The 18,086-nt window shown below is 45.6% G+C and overlaps 3 protein-coding genes across 4 annotated transcripts; 2 read left to right on the top strand and 1 right to left on the bottom strand.

Annotated features, from left to right (window-relative positions):
• Positions 1–2,334: 2,334 nt before the first annotated feature.
• On the bottom strand, positions 2,335–4,478 carry LOC119316441 (probable metal-nicotianamine transporter YSL7). The gene has a single exon (XM_037590762.1). The coding sequence runs from the start codon at positions 4,476–4,478 to the stop codon at positions 2,400–2,402; it is 2,079 nt and encodes a 692-aa protein (XP_037446659.1). The 3' UTR covers positions 2,335–2,399.
• Positions 4,479–9,766: 5,288 nt separating this feature from the next.
• Positions 9,767–16,564, top strand: LOC119319562 (transcription factor IIIA-like). 2 transcript variants are annotated; one of them, XM_037594024.1, is made up of 7 exons: positions 9,767–9,878; positions 12,223–12,366; positions 12,857–12,997; positions 15,007–15,301; positions 15,464–15,699; positions 15,803–15,946; positions 16,079–16,564. In XM_037594024.1, exons 2-7 carry the CDS (start codon positions 12,223–12,225, stop codon positions 16,268–16,270), a joined length of 1,152 nt encoding a protein of 383 aa, XP_037449921.1. In that variant the 5' UTR covers positions 9,767–9,878; the 3' UTR covers positions 16,271–16,564. The 2 variants fall into 2 exon arrangements, with proteins under 2 accessions (XP_037449921.1, XP_037449922.1); XM_037594025.1 differs by lacking the exons at positions 9,767–9,878; positions 12,223–12,366 and adding an exon at positions 13,145–13,303 and having other exon boundaries at positions 12,862–12,997.
• LOC119319560 (putative pentatricopeptide repeat-containing protein At3g49142) lies at positions 9,892–12,213 on the top strand. The gene has a single exon (XM_037594023.1). It carries the CDS (start codon positions 10,153–10,155, stop codon positions 11,752–11,754), a length of 1,602 nt encoding a protein of 533 aa, XP_037449920.1. The 5' UTR covers positions 9,892–10,152; the 3' UTR covers positions 11,755–12,213.
• Positions 16,565–18,086: the final 1,522 nt, after the last annotated feature.

The raw sequence follows: 18,086 nt of genomic DNA, 5'->3' as shown, positions 1-18,086 counted from the left end.
TAGTGATGTGCACACAACTTTTCCTTTGGTTATTAGTTATGCAACATAGCTTGACTTTTATATGCCTTGAAACTGTTTTTCTTTTTTAGTATTTTTGGCCCTTAGTTTCTTGTCTAGGGCGTTACCCTATCCTGGCTCTGCCACTGTATGTTATTTTTTTTTCTTTATGATGTGTAATTATGGTATACACACCACCAACCCGCTAAACACCCATGCAACCAAGTAGTATAATCATTCAAAATTCAGCCTAAAACTATCTATTGGTTAGTGTGGAAAAAGTAAAGCACACTCTAGTATAAAAGTAATAAGTTGAGAGAATATGTATTTGGCGTCAATAAAATTCATCTTGTAGCACTCGTGCACTTTGCTTCAAAAGCAAAGCATGGTTAAGCCTTGGGCGGTGTTCTCTGTGCCTAAGACCATAGGGCATCTCCAAAGCGGACCCTCAAAGCTCATGCAAACATCCGCACCGAGCTATTCGGACGCAGTTTTCCATTCAATGGCATCATGCATCGATCCGTGGGCCAGTCCGGACATCGGGTTATCCGCAAACCGGAAGCAAACTAGGGGGTTGCGGGAGTCCAAACACCAACCACGTAAGACTCCGACACCCCCGGCCCATCCAAAACTACACCCCAAACCCCGTCCATACTTCCCTCTTTCTCTAGATACGCTTTCTCTCTCGCCGACACCGCCGCTCTATCACCACAAATTAAGATCATGATAAACCCAATCACAAATATATGGTTGTAAGAAACAAATCCCCATACCCATGCCTGTTTTAATTATAAGTGTTTACACTCTAAGATTGTTAAGGTCCGGTTGAAAAAACTGGAATTTAATTCTCTTGCAAAGACTTGGTAGAGTCTTTGTTGCAGTAGCCATTCTCTCGTGGGTTAGATAAACTCGGGATCACTCCTTGGGAAAAGGGCGGGAATGTCTTTGTTATCTAACCGGATCTCAAAGGGCATTAGAGGTGACCCCGGCTCTAGATGGTGGGGCATGAGAGCATTCCCCATTGTCAAGTTTGTAGGTGCAGTTCATAGCTTCAGTTTGTTTGTTGTATGTTCTTGTCAGACCTTTGTCGAATAATAATATCACTTATGCATCGCTCGATGCAAAGGCCAGGGCTTGCTCCCCTTCCAAAGAAAGAAATGAAAAGAAATACTCCTAAATAAAGGCATGCACCAAGGATGGGCCACGTCTGCGGCTGACCCACCCTTCTGTCATCGGTCACGGGTTTGGCCGACGGCATGGACGGAGTCAACTGCCCTTGGTTAAGGCTATTTGGAGAAGATAAATAGGAAAACGTATTACCTTCCAAAGTACTCCCTCCGTTCTGAATTACTTATCACAAGTATGGATGTATCTAGATGTATTTTAGTTCTAGATACATCCATTTTCGTGACGAGTAATTTGGAACGGAGGGAGTAGCTTCTCCAACTTAGATGATAAATAACAAAATTTGCTACTCTCACAAATGCCTATATCTTTTGTATACATAGCAGAGTTAAAATCTAACGGTCCATCTTAAGAATGGTTTTGGCAATCCTCGTGCAATTGAAAATATTCCTCGCATTAGTCGATTTTGTAGAGAGAAAAGCATAGTTCCGAGACAGAAGATGGTGGTCTTGCAGTGAGCGCCAGCGAGGCGCGGGATGCCGGCCAGGTCTTGGCCAGGAAGGACCCGTGGCCTGCGACAGCGGCATCACAGGTGGAGGGGAGTCCGAGGTTTGACGGTTCGAGTGGGGCTGCGGGCTCCTCACCGACGTTGGAGAACATGGGGGGAGGGGGGGTAGAAGATGCCCGGGGTGGCAATGGCTCGAGCGGGAAGAGAGCATGAGATAGCGCACAACAAAGCCCGCTCGAGGGGAGGGGAGTGGGCGGTTTGGCAGGCTTTCAGGCGGCAATTACAGGAGGAAGGTAAGCAGTGCATCTGGTTAGGCAGAGGAGAGAATATGACCAGTACCTGTTGAATCTGAATCCAACAACTGGGACGAAATCGACTGAAAGCAGGGGGAAATCACGTATAGGTGACCCTAAGAACATACCCAAAATCAAAATCTTTGTATGCCTACTCTGTTCTACTCATACATACTTAGAAATAGGGTGTGGCTAGATGTCAGTCAAGTGATATAACACATAAGAAAGAACGAAAACTTCAAAAAAGAAAAAAATCACGAATATCCGCCTAAGATTTCATGAATGTAGTATCGACAGAGACATAACCAAGTCACTGAGATTTAGCTAAACTGTTAGGAAATATTGTATTCAGTATGGACTTGTTGCTTGCAGTCGAGTTGAACACATACACATCTAAGGTATATGCCTGAATAGTTTGTACACGGTCAATTATAACTTGGTTAACCTACACGAAGCACACGTTGCACACCAAGGAGCTACGTCGCGGGCATCTTTGCCAAGAAGGCATCCAACTTCTCGTTATCGCCTCGGGACAAGAACTTGATGCAGATGGGCGCCGTGGCCTTGGTGAGCGTGAGCAGCGACGACACGAGCGAGCCGAGCCCGTCCCCGCAGATGAGCCCGGACGCCACCGGCGACGACAGCATCCGCTCCTCAACAGGGTCCGTGCGCTCCCACAGCCACAGCACCAGGCTCCCGACGCACATGCCGATGGCCATGTCCGGCGGCACGAAGAAGGCCACGGCCATGGCGACGGTGCTCGGGAGGTACGCCTGCACGCGCCACTCCCAGCGGCTAGCCAGCTCCCGGAGCATGCACAGGGCCAGCGCGAGCATGAAGAAGATCTTGGCGAGGAGCATGCTGTGCCTGGGCAGCCCTTCCTGGCCGACGCTCAGCATGGCCATGCCGCGGTACACCCTGGCGTAGGGCACGTCGGGGATGTCGCCGCCGTTGGCCCCGCCCGTCTTGTACACCTTGTAGAACACCCAGAAGACGGTGGGGTTGATGAGGCAGCCGAACGCCGTGCCGATGAGCTCGCTGATGAGCACGGCGCGCGGCGAGGTGAGGGTGAGGTACCCCGTCTTGAGGTCCTGCATGACGTCGCCGCCGTTGGAGAGCGTGCACATCATGATCCCGCAGGCGACGAGGCCGGCAACCACGCCGCCGTCCTTGAGCCCGACCCACGAACCGAAGAGCAGCATGGCGATCTTGGCGTAGGTGCTGGACAGGTTCATGTCAGTGAGGCCGAAGCCGTAGACGTTGCAGAAGGCGAAGAGGGGCGCCATGAGGTAGACGAGCGCGACGTGGTAGTAGTGCAGCTGCCGGTATAGTATCGGGACGGCGGTGGTGGAGAGGGCGGCGAGGAGGATGTAGACGCCGATGGTGACCATGTTGGGTATGCTGTCCCTGAGGAAGACCTGCGCCCTGCGGCGTTCGTCGAAGCTCTTGGCCGTCTTCTGCTGCTCCATGTCCGGGCCTTCGCCGATCAGGTGCTGGAACGGCTGGTTCACGTTGCCGCCGGCGGATGACATGGGCTGCTTGCGGCGCTTGGTCATGGTGCGCGACGTCCGGAACATGATGGAGAGGAAGTTGAAGAGGCCGTCGGCGAGGATCATGGAGACGCCGATGAACACCTTGTAGCCCTTGATGCCGCTGAGGCTGCCGCTGCCGAGGTCGGCGGGGTACCAGTCCCCCTCCTTGGTCTCGATGTAGGGCCAGAGGAAGCCCCAGGAGACGGCGGACCCGACGAGCATGGAGAGGGTGATCGCGTAGGGGCAGATCATGCCGATGCCGACGTTGGTCATGCCGAAGTCGAAGAAGAAGCCCTGCCTGTAGGCCTCCATGCCGAAGGTGGGGAAGGTCTTGAAGCCGCAGTCCTTCCCGGCGGAGAAGAACCACTGGAAGACGGACCAGGCCAGGGAGCCCGCGAGCGACTTGAACAGCATGGACACCTGCAGCTTGGCCTGGGTGGCGCCCTGCGGCGTGTTGAAGCTGTTGATGAGGTGCGCCGTGGCCGTGCCGCTGGGGAACGTCAGTTGGTGCCGGATGATCATCACCTTCCGGAACGGCATGATGATGAAGATGCCGGCGAAGCTGACGAGGTAGAGGAAGGCGATCATGCGGGGGATGCTCGGCTCCTCCACGTTGACGTCGTACTTGACGTGGTCGTCGCCGGCCGACTTCCGGCCCATGGCCAGGAGGAAGGTGCCGAAGCCGCCGCTGAAGGCGATGGTGGTGCAGGCGGCGACGCAGGTCTGGATCACGGTGTTCTCCTGGCGGGTGAAGGGGAGGTGGGAGACGTCCATGTACTCCAGCAGCCGGATGAGCACGCGCGAGAGGTAGAAGCCCAGGAGGCACGCCGGGATGCTGAGCGACGGGAGGAACCCCGAGTTGAGGCTGATCTTCATGGCCACCACGGTGAGGGTCACGCCCAGGACGAAGCTCACCGCCAGCGACCGCGCCGTGATGGTCTCCGACAGTGACGGCACCGGCTCCGCCTCGTACGCGCGCTCCGTCGACATGCCTTCGCTGAGGTCGCATGTGTCCGACTCCATTGTCGTACGTCGATCTTCACAAGAAATTCAAGGCTGGTTGATTGAGGAATTTCCTGGCGCGCTTAGGCACGTGCATGTGTGTGCCTTGGTTCGTTTGATAGACAGACAAAGCAAAGACACACGAACAGAACCAGATGATGGTGGGAAAATGGGGAAGAGTCTCATTTGGTGATTAGGAAGCATTTTCTAATTAAGTGAGGTTTGCTATATTTTCTCAGCTCTAAGTATAGTTTGCCATGAGTGCCATCGACCCCAAAGACTCATGCAAGCAAAAATAGCATGCACTATCTGCTTGCTTCACTAACATTTTAGTGGTTATAGCTATGACTGAATACACTAATCACTATGTTTCCAAAATATAGAGATTAAATGGTGGTGGAAAATCATGAAGAGTGGGGTGGGCTCCTTGTGGTTCTCCATCCTTAAAGCTAAGTACTTCCCTAACTCCAGCCCTATGTTTGCCTCTTCTCTCGGCGGTTCCCAGTTCGGGAAAGATCTTGTTAAAGTCCGACCTCTTTTTAAAGATCATGTTAGATTTGTGGTTGGCAATGGCCATTCTACTTGTTTTTTGCTTGCTTTTTGTGTGGAGAGACTACCCTTGTTGTGGCTTTTACTACGCTTTTCTCTTACTACCCGGACCCGGAGATCTCCATCTCTGAGCTCTCCGATAATAACTGGGACTTGGCTTTCCGGCGCTCTCTGTCTCGTGAAGAGTTTGATGATTGGCAGCGACTTGTTGCCTACATCCCCGTGCTCTCGGAGAACGAAGACTCGGTTGTATGGCCCACTCTGCTTCTGGCCGTTTTTCGGTTAAGTCTTTGTATGCTAGGTTAATTTCTGGTACCCCCACTACTAAGTTTAGACTAATCTGGCGTGCTCGGATTCCTCCCAAGATTAAGATTTTCTTGTGGCAAGCTTTTAAGGGCCGCCATGATTGAGACTTTTATATTCTTTCTTTCTACTTTTTTTGTATGTTTTCTCACTTGACTGAGGCTTTTTTTGAGGGAATGCCATCATGGCTCACTTTATTGCTTTCAAATTGTTGTTACATCATCCACATGCAAAGAAATGATAAAGCTAGGAGATTCATCAACCCAAACATTGTGATTCTGACCAGCCTCCCTAACTAGACTATGAGCAATCCACAAGCAAAGAAAAGATAAAACTTGACAGAGACTTCGTTAAGTCTCAGCCGATTGAGATCTAGTCATACCCTTTTGAAAAATGGGGCATGCGCAATACTTACAATATTGGTTCCTATAGCCTTGGGTTTGTGTTGCCGCGGAAGATTTTTGCCATGGTCTTTGCAACCACTCTATTACGATGACGACTTCTCTAACGCTCTCGCTGAGGTTGCGGTGTCCATCGTAGTTGGCGAAGAAGACAAAATTAAAAGACTTTGGGTCTGTGTTATTTTTTTTCTTTTCTTATATGGGTCTTGTAGTGTATTCCTTCATGTTTAGTTGGTTATAATAAAATGACAATGGGTCTTTTTCTTTTCTTTTCTTATATGGGTCTTGTAGTGTATTCCTTCATGTTTAGTTGGTTATAATAAAATGACAATGGGCCTTTCTTCTAAAAAGGAAAAACATCACACGACATCACTATCACCGTTGAACGAAACCGAAATAGCTAGAAGACCCACAACCAACTTGCCTCAAACATGATATGTGCTTTTTCGCGATAAAAATTGGTAGCAAGTATGTGAAGAACTGATGTACATGTTGTTTAAATATAGTTTTTTTCTTACGAACACACGAAAACTTTGCATGCCGATGTATTAGAAGAAGCATAAGGAGTATGTACAAGATTTTTATGGCGTCGACAACAGCCATCACAGAGTTTGTGGATAGTGGCGGGGCGTAGCCCGAGGCCCCAACCAACTCAACTATCCAATTCGCCTATCGCTGCTATCTCCATATTTCTCCCACCCTTTGGACCCTGCTTCGATGCACAGTTGCCCCTCGGTGACAATCGCCGCGCAGCCCCGCTGGACGATGCTCGGGGAGGCATAAAAGGCACGAGCATTATGCTCCAACCACAACATTCAGACCACCAGGAGCACAAGAATGTCGACCCCTTGCATTGCTGCTTGGGAAACCCTGGCGGGCACGTGACCACTTACAACATTTGTTCCTATAGCCATGGTGGCTTTGTGTTGCTCCTGAAGATTTTGGCAAGGTCTTTACAACTAATACATTATGATGACCATTTCTCCGATGGTGATCTTGGGGTGTTCATCGTGGGGCTGTGAGAAGACGGGGTTGAAAGACTATGGGATCACACTTTACTTTTTACTTATATTGGGTCTTCTAGTGTAGTCATTGACTTTTGCTAATATAATAAAACTAGACCACGGAGGCACGCTTTGTTGCGCCCAGCCATGAACCCTCATAATTAGAGAAACATATGATTATGTGTGTCCAAGAAACCTGCAATTTTTGCAAGAACAAATTGGAAAATAGGGAAACCTATGAAGAATCCATCTTCTAAGAAGCCAAGAACATAAAATCTCCCATAAAAAAGTCATGATGTAGCTATCTAACAACATGATGGAGCAAAGGAATGATATAAATAATGCTCATCAATGTATTAATTGCTCAAATTTCTTCTCATGAACAATGGTGAGCTCAAATTTCAAAATTAAATTACTAAGCAGTTGTGCTCGTTTCGCATACAGTGCATGTAAGCGATTCAACATGGCTTTTACAGTGTTGTTTATAACCCAAAAGGGGGCCATTGCCTTAGCCATGCATTTGGCATATGCAACTCATCTTTGCTTTATCTTCACGACCTCTCTCATTGATTTGCTTTTTTTAGCTGTTGACCTTGCTTTCATAGAAGAACAAATGATTGTTAGCTACAAGTCAATAATATATAGTACAAGTTAAACATTTAATTGAAGAAACAGAGCACTCACTATGTTAAATGGAGTTGAGAAATACTATTGTCATCGAAGGAGGGAAAAATATACCTAACATGCTTTATTCAACCAACACCAAATTGGCATATATCATCTTGGAAAAATACTAGATAAGTGACGCGAAATCATAGTAGGGCTTACACAAATTCCAAAAGTATTTCACTGAAATAGTTCAAGCATACCATATTGAAGTTTAAGGTTGACAACCTAGAAATTAAAAAGTTCATGTTGTTCTCATTATCTTTTGAAACATAGAGAAATAGTATGATACTCCCTCCAATCCATATTACTTGTCATTGCTTTAGTATAACTTTAGAATTCTTGCGATTGACACATTCCACAAGTGTCTTCACAAGGGCAGTCTTGTGATTGTCCATAAACTTCATCCTCTAGTGGATCATCCTCACTTCTCATCCATGAATGTACTATCTTTGAACTACAAAAACGTCTTCTATTTAGGGACAAAGGGTGTAGAAGGTAATGCAACAAGACACGAACAAGTTGGATGGAGAATATGAAGATGCCAACTTTGATTACTCTACCATATTTTTGCACATATATTTCCTGACTAATTACAACATAATTGCAGTGAACCGGTTCCACCACTAAAAACCTAAATCGATGGACTCATTGTCATTGATTCAATCAACATCATGTTTTTTCTTAAACCATGACGACAACGACTTCTCTTTTTTTCTGAGAAAAACCAGAGAGCAACTAACTGGAGGTTAACCCTTGCAGGGACCTCTAGGGGTCACTTTTGGTGCCCTAGGAGCACGCCAAGCGGTGCGTATATCTGCATCCACATGTTGCTTGTTGGACACTTCCTTTGGGTTTCATTCTTTTAATTTTTCTGTACGCATTTTCGGGTTTTAGATGTTTTTTAGGCTTTCGGTTTTCATCTAGTTTTTCCTAGGTTTTGGAGGGGAGAAATCCACGGACTTTTTTTGCGTGAAAAAAATGTGCTTCCATGAGAAGCACATGCTTCTTGTGCAGGCACAAGTTTGCTTCCGCGAGAAGCACAAGTGTGTTTCTCCGAAAGGAAGCACAGTATGCTTCTCGGAAGAGAAAAAGGTGAAAAAAAGTGTGAGATGTTTCCAAAAAAACGTGTGAATGCCTGCTAAGCACACTGTGAATGCTTACTAAGCACCCTTCCGTGCCATGTTGCACTAGCACATGTAAAAGTCTCGCCTAACTGTTTTGTCTGCTCGAATGGGCTAGAAGATACAAAGTATCAATTATTTTTATGCAATAGAGCAAAGGAAGTGTGGAGAAGGATGGGGATGGATGATATTATCGATATAGCTTTTCAAGTAGATCGTGCGAGTGAAGCGGTTTTTGGAATATTTACTTTCAGTGCTAGATCATGAATTGTGTATGATGGGCATCCAAAATGTACATGAAATGATTGTCATATCAGCCTGGTACATGTGATGGGAAAGGCGTAAATTGGTTCACAAGGAAACAACTCAAAATGCACACCAGATTTTAATGGGAATTCGGGCTCTTACAACCAATTTTGTTACTGCTTCCCTGCAAAAGGTCTCCATGAAAACAGGGGATGGTCTTGCCCTCCTGTAGGGTTAATTTGTTAAACTCAACGTTGATGCTTCTTTTGACCATGACTTACTTAGGGGCACGATGAAAGCAGTCTTAAGGGACGACAAAGGTAGATTTATTGCTGGGGTAATGGTAAGATTGACTGGTGCGCGGATGTTCCGATGGCTGAAGCTCTGGCCCGTAATGGTAAGATTGACTAGTGCGCGGATGTTCAGATGGCTGAAACTCTGGCCCTAAAATTTGGTTCGTCTCTAGCGCAAAGGATAGGATGCAATCGCATTATTATTAACTCGGATAGCATGGAGGTGATTGATACCATGACGGAAAAAGAACGATCGTCAGGGGCAACGGCGGCAGTTTTTTTATGATTGCTTTCATTTAGTTTGTGATTTTACTATTTTTTAGGTTGAAGCATTGTAACAGAGAATCAAATAAAGTTGCTCACGAACTCGTCAGGTTGGCTAGATTTTCGTTCGTTGCTGATTGGTTTGAGGAACCAGATGTTGAAATTGTACCATCCCTCATAAATGGTGTAATGGTCATTTCCAATGAATAAAACATGTTTTTTTGTCAAAAAAAGAGAGAAATAACTCTTAGCTGGTGATTTCGTCCAGTTTTCCTCTTCTTCTGAAAACAGGATGACAACGGCGGGAATATGCAGCTTCCCGCCGCGTGGGAGCTCCCTCCTCCTTTCCAGACGTCGGCCCATCCGCTGCCAAGCCCACTAGGCCCAGGCCCAGGAAGACACCGGCGCGCTAGGGTTTTAAAGAGGCACCAGCCAGCCTCCGTAACAGCCAAGGAACACCACTCCCTCCCTCCGCCGCCGCCTCCCCACTGCCCACGAGCCAGCGGCGTCATCCCCAGCTCCGTTCCCCACGGCCGCACCCTCCGCCTCCGCCTCCGCCTCCGAACCCACGGTGAGCACCCGCCCCCGCCCTCCCTCTCGAATCCCCAGCAAACCTCTCCCGCGATTTAGTCCGAACAATCGTCAGCACCGCTGCATTTCATCCGACGAGCCGAAAATTGCTCGGAGACCTTCGCCGCGCGCCTAGGTTTCCCCCGGCACTTGCCCAGATCCGCGACGACCTGCGGCGATTTGTCGCTCATGAGCGCCTGTAGAGCGGACCGCTTGCTAGTTTTCCCAGTAATTTCGGCTCTAATTCCAGGTGGCCACGGTCCGAGGGGAGGCGGATGAACAGGAGCGTGTGCCACCACCTGCTCGCCCAGTGCAGATCCCTGCGAGAGCTGAAGAGTATCCACGCCCGGGCCGTCACCCATGGCCTCCACCCGTGTAACCAGTCCATCTCGTGTAAGCTCTTCCGGTGCTATGCCGACTTCGGCCGCCCCGCCGAGGCGCGCCGGCTGTTCGGCGAGATCCCCTGCCCGGACCTCGTCTCCTTCACCAGCCTCATGTCGCTCCACCTCCAGCTAAACCAGCACCATGAGGCCATGTTCACGTTCTCGTGCGCCATCGCCTCCGGTCACCGCCCTGATGGCTTTGTGGTTGTCGGCGCTCTCTCGGCGTCTGGCGGGGCTGGGGATCTTTGTGCTGGTTCGGCGGTGCATGGCCTGATTTTCCGTTGCGGGTTGGGCTCAGAGTTGGTCGTCGGCAATGCTCTGGTTGATATGTATTGCCGGTGCGGGAGGTTTGAGGGCGCGCTAGGGGTGTTTGATGAAATGGCGGTGAAAGACGAGGTCACCTGGGGCAGCATGCTGCATGGGTATATGAAGTGTGTCGGTGTGGACTCAGCGTTGTCCTTCTTTGACCGGATGCCGGTGAAGAGCATGGTTTCCTGGACGGCGTTGGTGACCGGCCATGTTCAGGCCAAGCAGCCTATCCGAGCTCTAGAAATTTTTGGTAGGATGGTGCTGGAAGGTCACCGCCCCACACATGTTACAATTGTAGGTGTACTGTCTGCTTGCGCTGACATTGGCTCCCTAGATCTTGGGCGTGTCATTCATGGGTACGGAAGTAAATTCAATATCAGCACAAATGTAATTGTTAGCAATGCTCTGATGGACATGTATGCAAAGAGTGGAAGCATAGAGATGGCATTTGCCGTGTTCGAAGAAGTGCTGGTGAAGGATGCATTCACATGGACAACCATGATCTCGAGCTTCACTGTCCAGGGTGATGGGATAAAAGCTCTTGAGCTCTTTGAGGACATGCTAAGGTCTGGGATTGTTCCAAATAGTGTCACCTTTGTGTCTGTTTTGTCAGCCTGCAGCCATGCTGGGTTAATACAGCAAGGCAGAGAGTTATTTGATAAAATGCGTAGGATCTACAACATTAAACCGCAGCTTGAGCACTATGGATGCATTGTTGATTTGTTAGGACGGGGTGGGCTATTAGAGGAAGCAGAAGCCCTGATATATGATATGGATGTGGAACCTGATACTGTTATATGGAGGTCACTTCTTAGTGCGTGCCTTGTTCATGGCAATGATAGATTGGCTGAGATTGCCGGGCAGGAGATTATAAAGAGAGAACCAGGGGATGATGGGGTTTATGTGCTTCTTTGGAACATATACGCCTCATCAGATAGGTGGAAACAAGCTCTGGATATAAGAAAACAAATGCTGACAAGGAAGATCTTCAAAAAACCAGGGTGTAGTTGGATTGAAGTCGATGGTGGTGTCCATGAATTCTTGGTACAGGACAAGGCGCATGATGCTCGAAGGGAAATTTACGACACCTTGGAAGGAATTGATAGGCAGTTAAAGATGGATCTTAGATCATCCCCACTGGAAGAAAACTCATTAATCTGTGTGGATGAGGAGCTCTTATTCTAAATATGTATACTGGCCATTTCTTCATTAATAACTTATATAAGATACTTTCTGAGTTCCTGAGATAGTCTTGTGTCTTATCCCAGAATTTTTGGATTTTGTACCAAATACTGTTATTAATGCACTGTTCATATATTGTTATGCCTTGTCTTGTGATTATCAGTGCCTTTTTCTGTATTATGCTGAAAACTTGAAGTAAATGCACTGTATTTTTCTGTTTGATTGGGGTTTCATGTGCTGTGGAGTCATTAACATTCATAAGTTATCCACTTTAAAAGCATGCGATACTTCCATTGGTTGTTGATATTTGATAAAAGAAGAGTAGATAGGTAGTCCAGTTATGTACATGTTTGCAATCATTTTCAGCTATCTTGTTTTGTTCTGTTTGTATTCCGTACCTATGAATGTTTCATCAAGTTGCTTGCTTTGTAATAAACACCACTTCTAACTTTCTCTTTCACCTACTGTTAGATGTCTTCTGGAGATGGGATCGATGGAGATGAGAAGTCTGAAGAGACACATGGCAAAGATATTAGACGCATCAAGTGTGAATTTTGCACTGTTGTTAGGTCCAAGATGTATCTCATACGAGCTCACATGGTAGCTCAGCACAAGGTACACTATTTTACAGATATTTTTAGCTCGTGGTTAAGATTATATCTTCGTGCTGAAAGGCAGTGTGCACACATTTTTGGTTTAGTTGATGTATAGGTGTATCTTTTCTGATTTCTGCCCAGTTTGATTAATCAAGTTTTTGTCAAGCTGTAAATAACTTCACCATGCATACAGACTAGGCGAGGAAAAAAAATAGGTGCTGTTATAATGTTAGAACATAAATACCCCTATCACAACATTACAACCACTCAACCAGAATCACCGCGATAGCTATGACCCCGATCTGCAGACTTGCATTATAGTATAACAAAATGAAAATATAGATGCGAATCATGGATGCCTCTTCCTACTTAAATAGGAAGTCAAATCCAGTGATTTTGTCTGCTCTGTATATCATAGATTAAATCCAGCCCTTTCTCTCTTATGCATTTTATACCCTGTTGACAAAATGTGTGATATTGATAATACTCTCTCCCAAATTTATCTACAGGATGAGTTGGACGCATCAGAAATCTATGACTCAAATGGTGAAAAGGTTGTTTATGGGGTTGGACACACATGTGAAGAGTGTGGAGCTTGTTTCCGGAAGCCAGCTCATCTGAAGCAGCATATGCAAAGTCATTCCAAAGAGGTTTGTATTTCTCATGGATGAATAGAATTTGAGACTACTGGATAAGATAACACAGCACGGTTTCCCTGCATTTTCTGCATCTGTGGATCTTTCCAGGAAACAAATTGTTCTATTTTATACAATTCGCTAAACACAGTTGTTTTGCAGGGTTTAGATAATAGATACTTAACAGCGTGAAGCATTGGATCCCATTACAGAACTCCAAAATGCATGGAGGCACATTTTAATCTTGTTGGACTAGTAACAGGTTGGGATGACCTCCTGTGAAGCTCCAACAAGATTGCCTCCTTCACGCTTACTCAGGAGGTTTGTCCTTGTTTATACTTGTTTTAATCATTACATAACTGTGATAATCTGCATAATATGTTGCGCCTCTTTGTTTCCAACAAAGTTACATTTGTTTGTTTTTGTTTGTGATATGCAAATGCTTGCTGAAATGTTTTCCATCTACTCCCTCCATCCCATAATATAAGATGTTTTTGCAAGCTAAGCTAACATAGCTTGCAAAAACATCTTATATTGTGGGACCCAGGGAGTATTGAGTTGTATACAATATGTTGAGTTTCATGGCTAGTCTGCAGTTACATAGGGCATGTAAGCATTTTTAACTGTTATAATTGGCTCGATGCTGTCTATTGGGGCATTAAGGCAGAGGCAACTAGTTTAATGTTGGCTTGATGCTGTCCATTGTTCATTGTGATGTTGCATAGTTGTAAAATGGATCCTTCAGGGAATATGGGATGCCATCTATCTCCTATCTTTCTACTGTCCTCTTTCTATGTTACTTCTTTGGGCTTCATGTTTTGTGGTCCTTAGTTGGAGCTAAGATTGGATCCAAAATCAAGATGCCATCTCAGAAAGCTTGGTCCTTATTAATTAGGTTCTTTAGCTCGCTGTGGTGTGGATACTTATTCAACATAATCTATACTCGACAGTTAATAATTGTATGTGTTGTGGATCCTTTGGAGATAAGGGTGGCAATGCCCTTATCTTATCCTGCTATCTCTTAGTGGGTTTCCTTAAGGGAGCTTTGCTAAGAGTGAGAGGATCCGATATCAAAATGTCGTCTCAGAAAGCTAGGGCCATTCTTCATTGGTTCTCAGCTCGCTATGGTGACAATATTCATAACTCAACAAATAACTATTAGGTGTGTTTTGGATTCTTTGGAGATAAGGGTGGCTATACCCTTGTTTTATCCTACTGTCTCTTAGTGGGTTTCCTCAAGGGAGCTTTGCGAAGAGTGAGAGGATCCGATAACAAAATGTCTTCTCAGAAAGCTAGCACCATTCTTCATTGGTTCTCAGCTCGCTATGGTGACAATACTCGTAAGAATAAACTTATAGGTGTTCTTGGATCCTTTTGGAGATGCTAGCACCATTCTTCATTGGTTCTCAGCTCACTATGGTGACAATACTCGTAAGAATAAACTTATAGGTGTTCTTGGATCCTTTTGGAGATGAGGGTGGCAATGCCCTTATCTTATCCTGCTATCTCTTAGTGGGTTTCCTTAAGGGGGAGCTTTGCCAAGAGTGAGAGGATCCGATATCAAGATGTCGTCTCAGAAAGCTAGCACCATTCTTCATTGGTTCTCTGCTCGCTATGATGACAATACTCCTCTGTCATTGGACTTTAAGAGAACAAATATTGTGCTAAACTTGGGTCATTTAATTAGTTAGGTATTTGCTGCATTATTCTTTAACCTATTTTCCTTATTACTATAAATGTTTGATTGAAATGACTATGTAGGTTCCTATCTATTATCTTGAAATTAAATTTTGAGCATAAATTTGAGTTGAAGGGTTTTATGACTTTATCTTGTAGTTGTTTCATGAGAATCCAATTTTCAGAATATATTTATCCCTCATTATTTGGATGATATATGCGTTTAAGGGTTTGAGATAGGGAAGATTTGCATCAATATTTTTCTGTTTGGGTGACATGTAATATTTACTAAACCATAAGTATTGCAACCGTTTGAATTTGGACTTACTTTTCTTGCTTGACTGCAGAGATCCTTCGCCTGCCCACTTGAAGACTGCCCCTTCAGCTATATAAGAAAAGATCACTTGAACCGGCATATGCTTACACATGAGGGCAAGTTGTTTACATGCCCTCTAGAAGGTTGTGGCAAGAGGTTCAGCATCAAGGCAAATATTCAAAGACATGTTAAGGAAATGCATGAGGATGAGCACGAATGCAAAATGGATGACACTAAAAGCAACCAACAGGTTATTTGCCAGGAGGAGGGCTGTAAAAAGGCTTTCAAGTATCCTTCACAGCTGAAGAAACATGAGGAGTCGCATGGTATGACCTCAGTGATAAGAATCCATCAGTAGACTGCTTGTTAAATCAGATTGTGTATCTAAGCGTGTTCTTTATCATTTTTTACTGGAGTTCATTCCTTGTTATTCATGGCGTGCTTATGGGATGTCTTGACCTGATGCATGTTTTGCTATTTTCTGGCAGCCAAATTGGACTATGTGGAAGTAGTCTGCTGTGAGCCTGGCTGCTTGAAGACATTCACAAATGCCAAGTGCCTGAGGGCTCATAACCAGTCTTGCCATCTATATACTCACTGTGATATTTGTGGGGAGAAACACCTGAGGAAGAACATTAAAAGGCATCTACGAGCTCACGACGAAGTGCACTCTACTGAAAGGTTGAAATGCAGTTTTGATGGCTGTGAATGCTCCTTCTCCACCGTAAGACCTTAGATACACTTTCTGATACCCTTACTCTTCTTTCAAGTGTGGTTTTATGTACACATGTTTTCGCCTGAACTGACTTGTCCCCTTTCCATTGCAGAAATCAAATCTAAACAAGCATATGAAGGCGTGCCACGACCAAGTCAGACCTTTTGAGTGTCGGGTCGCGGGGTGTGGCAAGACATTCCCCTACAAGCATGTCAGGGACAATCATGAGAAGTCGAGTTGTCATGTATACGTAGAGGTGAGTCTTGCTAGCTGATCAGTGTGATGGAGAAATTCCATATGTCCTTTGGCGGATGCCTATAGTCGCTAGTATAGTCAACATATTCTCTTGCTGCCCAAATCAAGTGAATGACGCCCTAACTTAATGCAGGGCGACTATGAGGAGATGGATGAGCAGCTGCGCTCGCGCCGAGGAGGTGGGCGGAAGAGGTCGGCTGTGACGGTTGAGACGCTGACTCGCAAGAGGGTCACCATCCCCAGCGAGGTCTCATTGCTTGATGATGGGGCGGAGTACATGCGCTGGATGCTCTCCGACGGGGATGGTTCGAACCACGCTGAGTAGGCGTGTGCTGTGTATGTTGTTGCAGTACGTTTTTGAGGTTGTCAAATGTATAGGGGGTCTCTACGGTGTTTGGTGCAAGTCGGTGTAGTTGCGTGGAAATCGTGTTTTGTGTGTGTATTTATGCAGAGTTCTGATTTAGTAAGTATATATAGTACTAGTAAGTGAAGCAGTCGTGTTATATACGGGTAGTTCGTAACTGGTTTGGAGATAGTAGCAGTCTGGGCCTTTGAGTTGTTGTACTTGTAATAGCCATCTTGAAGCTGGGTTGTGTTTTGTTGTCGAATTGGTTGAATATGTGCATGTTTTAACCAAGAGACTACTCCTAAATACTCCCTAGTAGAAAGTTGAGTCACCTATTTTGGAATGGAGGGAGTACAAGTCTTTCTAGATATTTCAATATGAACTATATATGGAACAAAATGAGTGAATCATATTCTAAAATACGTCTATATCCATCCGTTTGTAGTCCATATAGAAAGCTCTAAAAAGGCAGTAAGAAGGTTCAAGGAATTTGTCTGTTTACTGATGCCGTTCAATCTTTGCTGGCCATGTATGTAAAGTTTGGAGTGTACATCTCAAAAAGAAAAAAGTTTGGTCATCTGTACTCCAAACTTGTGAAGCCTTGATGGCCAGGTTCATGAATTTGCTGAGTATGTACATGAGATTTACTGAAACATCAGTCAGTGCGATGCAACTAAGCAACAGTGCATGAAATTTACTGAAACATCTCCCTCCCTCTCCTCGGCAGCAAGAGTACCATGTAGTGTCCGCCATAAAAATATTTTGACTTTAGTCGGACAAGATAACTTCCATATCTGACACCATATAGGGTTACGTGTGCTCCGTCCCATCCCGTTGGAATATTTTAGTTTGCTCCCATACTGATAGCTCCACTCCACATAGTAAGCAGACCGTACTGAAAACAGACCATTTTTCGTATACAGGCAATAAAATCTGTCATATTATGTTGCGAAATTGGGATTGAAAGAATCCGTTGTGCGTCAATGGTCCACATAGTTTGTCTAATCAGGTCCTCATCCCAATCATTGGAGACCGGGTCAATCAAATCTACAACTTTTGAGAATAAATGCCCCCTCCTAGGAGTCACAATCTTCCTAGTGGCACAATTTGGGATCCAGGCATCTTTCCAAATATTGATACTATGTTCATCCCCCACTCGCCAAATATAACCTCGCTTGGGAGTAGTGATGCCTGCCATAATGCTTTGCCAGGTGAAGGAAGCACCATGCTTTGGCTTGGAGTTCAGCAAATCACCATTAGGATAGTACTTTGCCCTTAGAATAGTAGCACACAAGGAGTCAGAATTATCAAGGAGACGTCATGCCTGTTTTGCAAGCAGAGCCAGGTTGAAACAGTGGATATCAAGGAATCCCATTCCTCCTTGGTTTTTTGGTACACACATTTTCCACCAGGCCATCCAGTGCATTCTCTTCTGGTTCTCCTCGTCTCCCCACCAGAAATGCGCCATCGCGTCAATGATTCCTTTACAAACTTTTTTAGGAATTTTAAAGACCGACAATGCATAGGTAGGTATGGCTTGGATCACCGCCTTTAATAGGATCTCCTTCCCTCCGGCGGATAGTAATTTTTCCTTCCAACCACTAATTCTCTTAACAATATGTTCAATCAGAAAGCAGTCTGTTTTATCAACACCCACATTTGCTGGTAAGCCCAAATATTTATCAGTGAGGGCCTTCGTCATTATATTTAGCGTTGTACACAATTGCTCTCTGATCTCTACCTTTGTATTAGGGCTGAAGAAAATACTGGATTTTTCAACGCTTACCAGTTGTCC

This window comes from Triticum dicoccoides, chromosome 6A (assembly GCF_002162155.2).
Source record: "Triticum dicoccoides isolate Atlit2015 ecotype Zavitan chromosome 6A, WEW_v2.0, whole genome shotgun sequence".
Lineage (NCBI taxonomy): Eukaryota > Viridiplantae > Streptophyta > Magnoliopsida > Poales > Poaceae > Triticum > Triticum dicoccoides.
The sequence above is the reverse complement of the archived record's forward strand: the minus strand, read 5'-3'. Positions and strand labels throughout refer to the sequence as shown.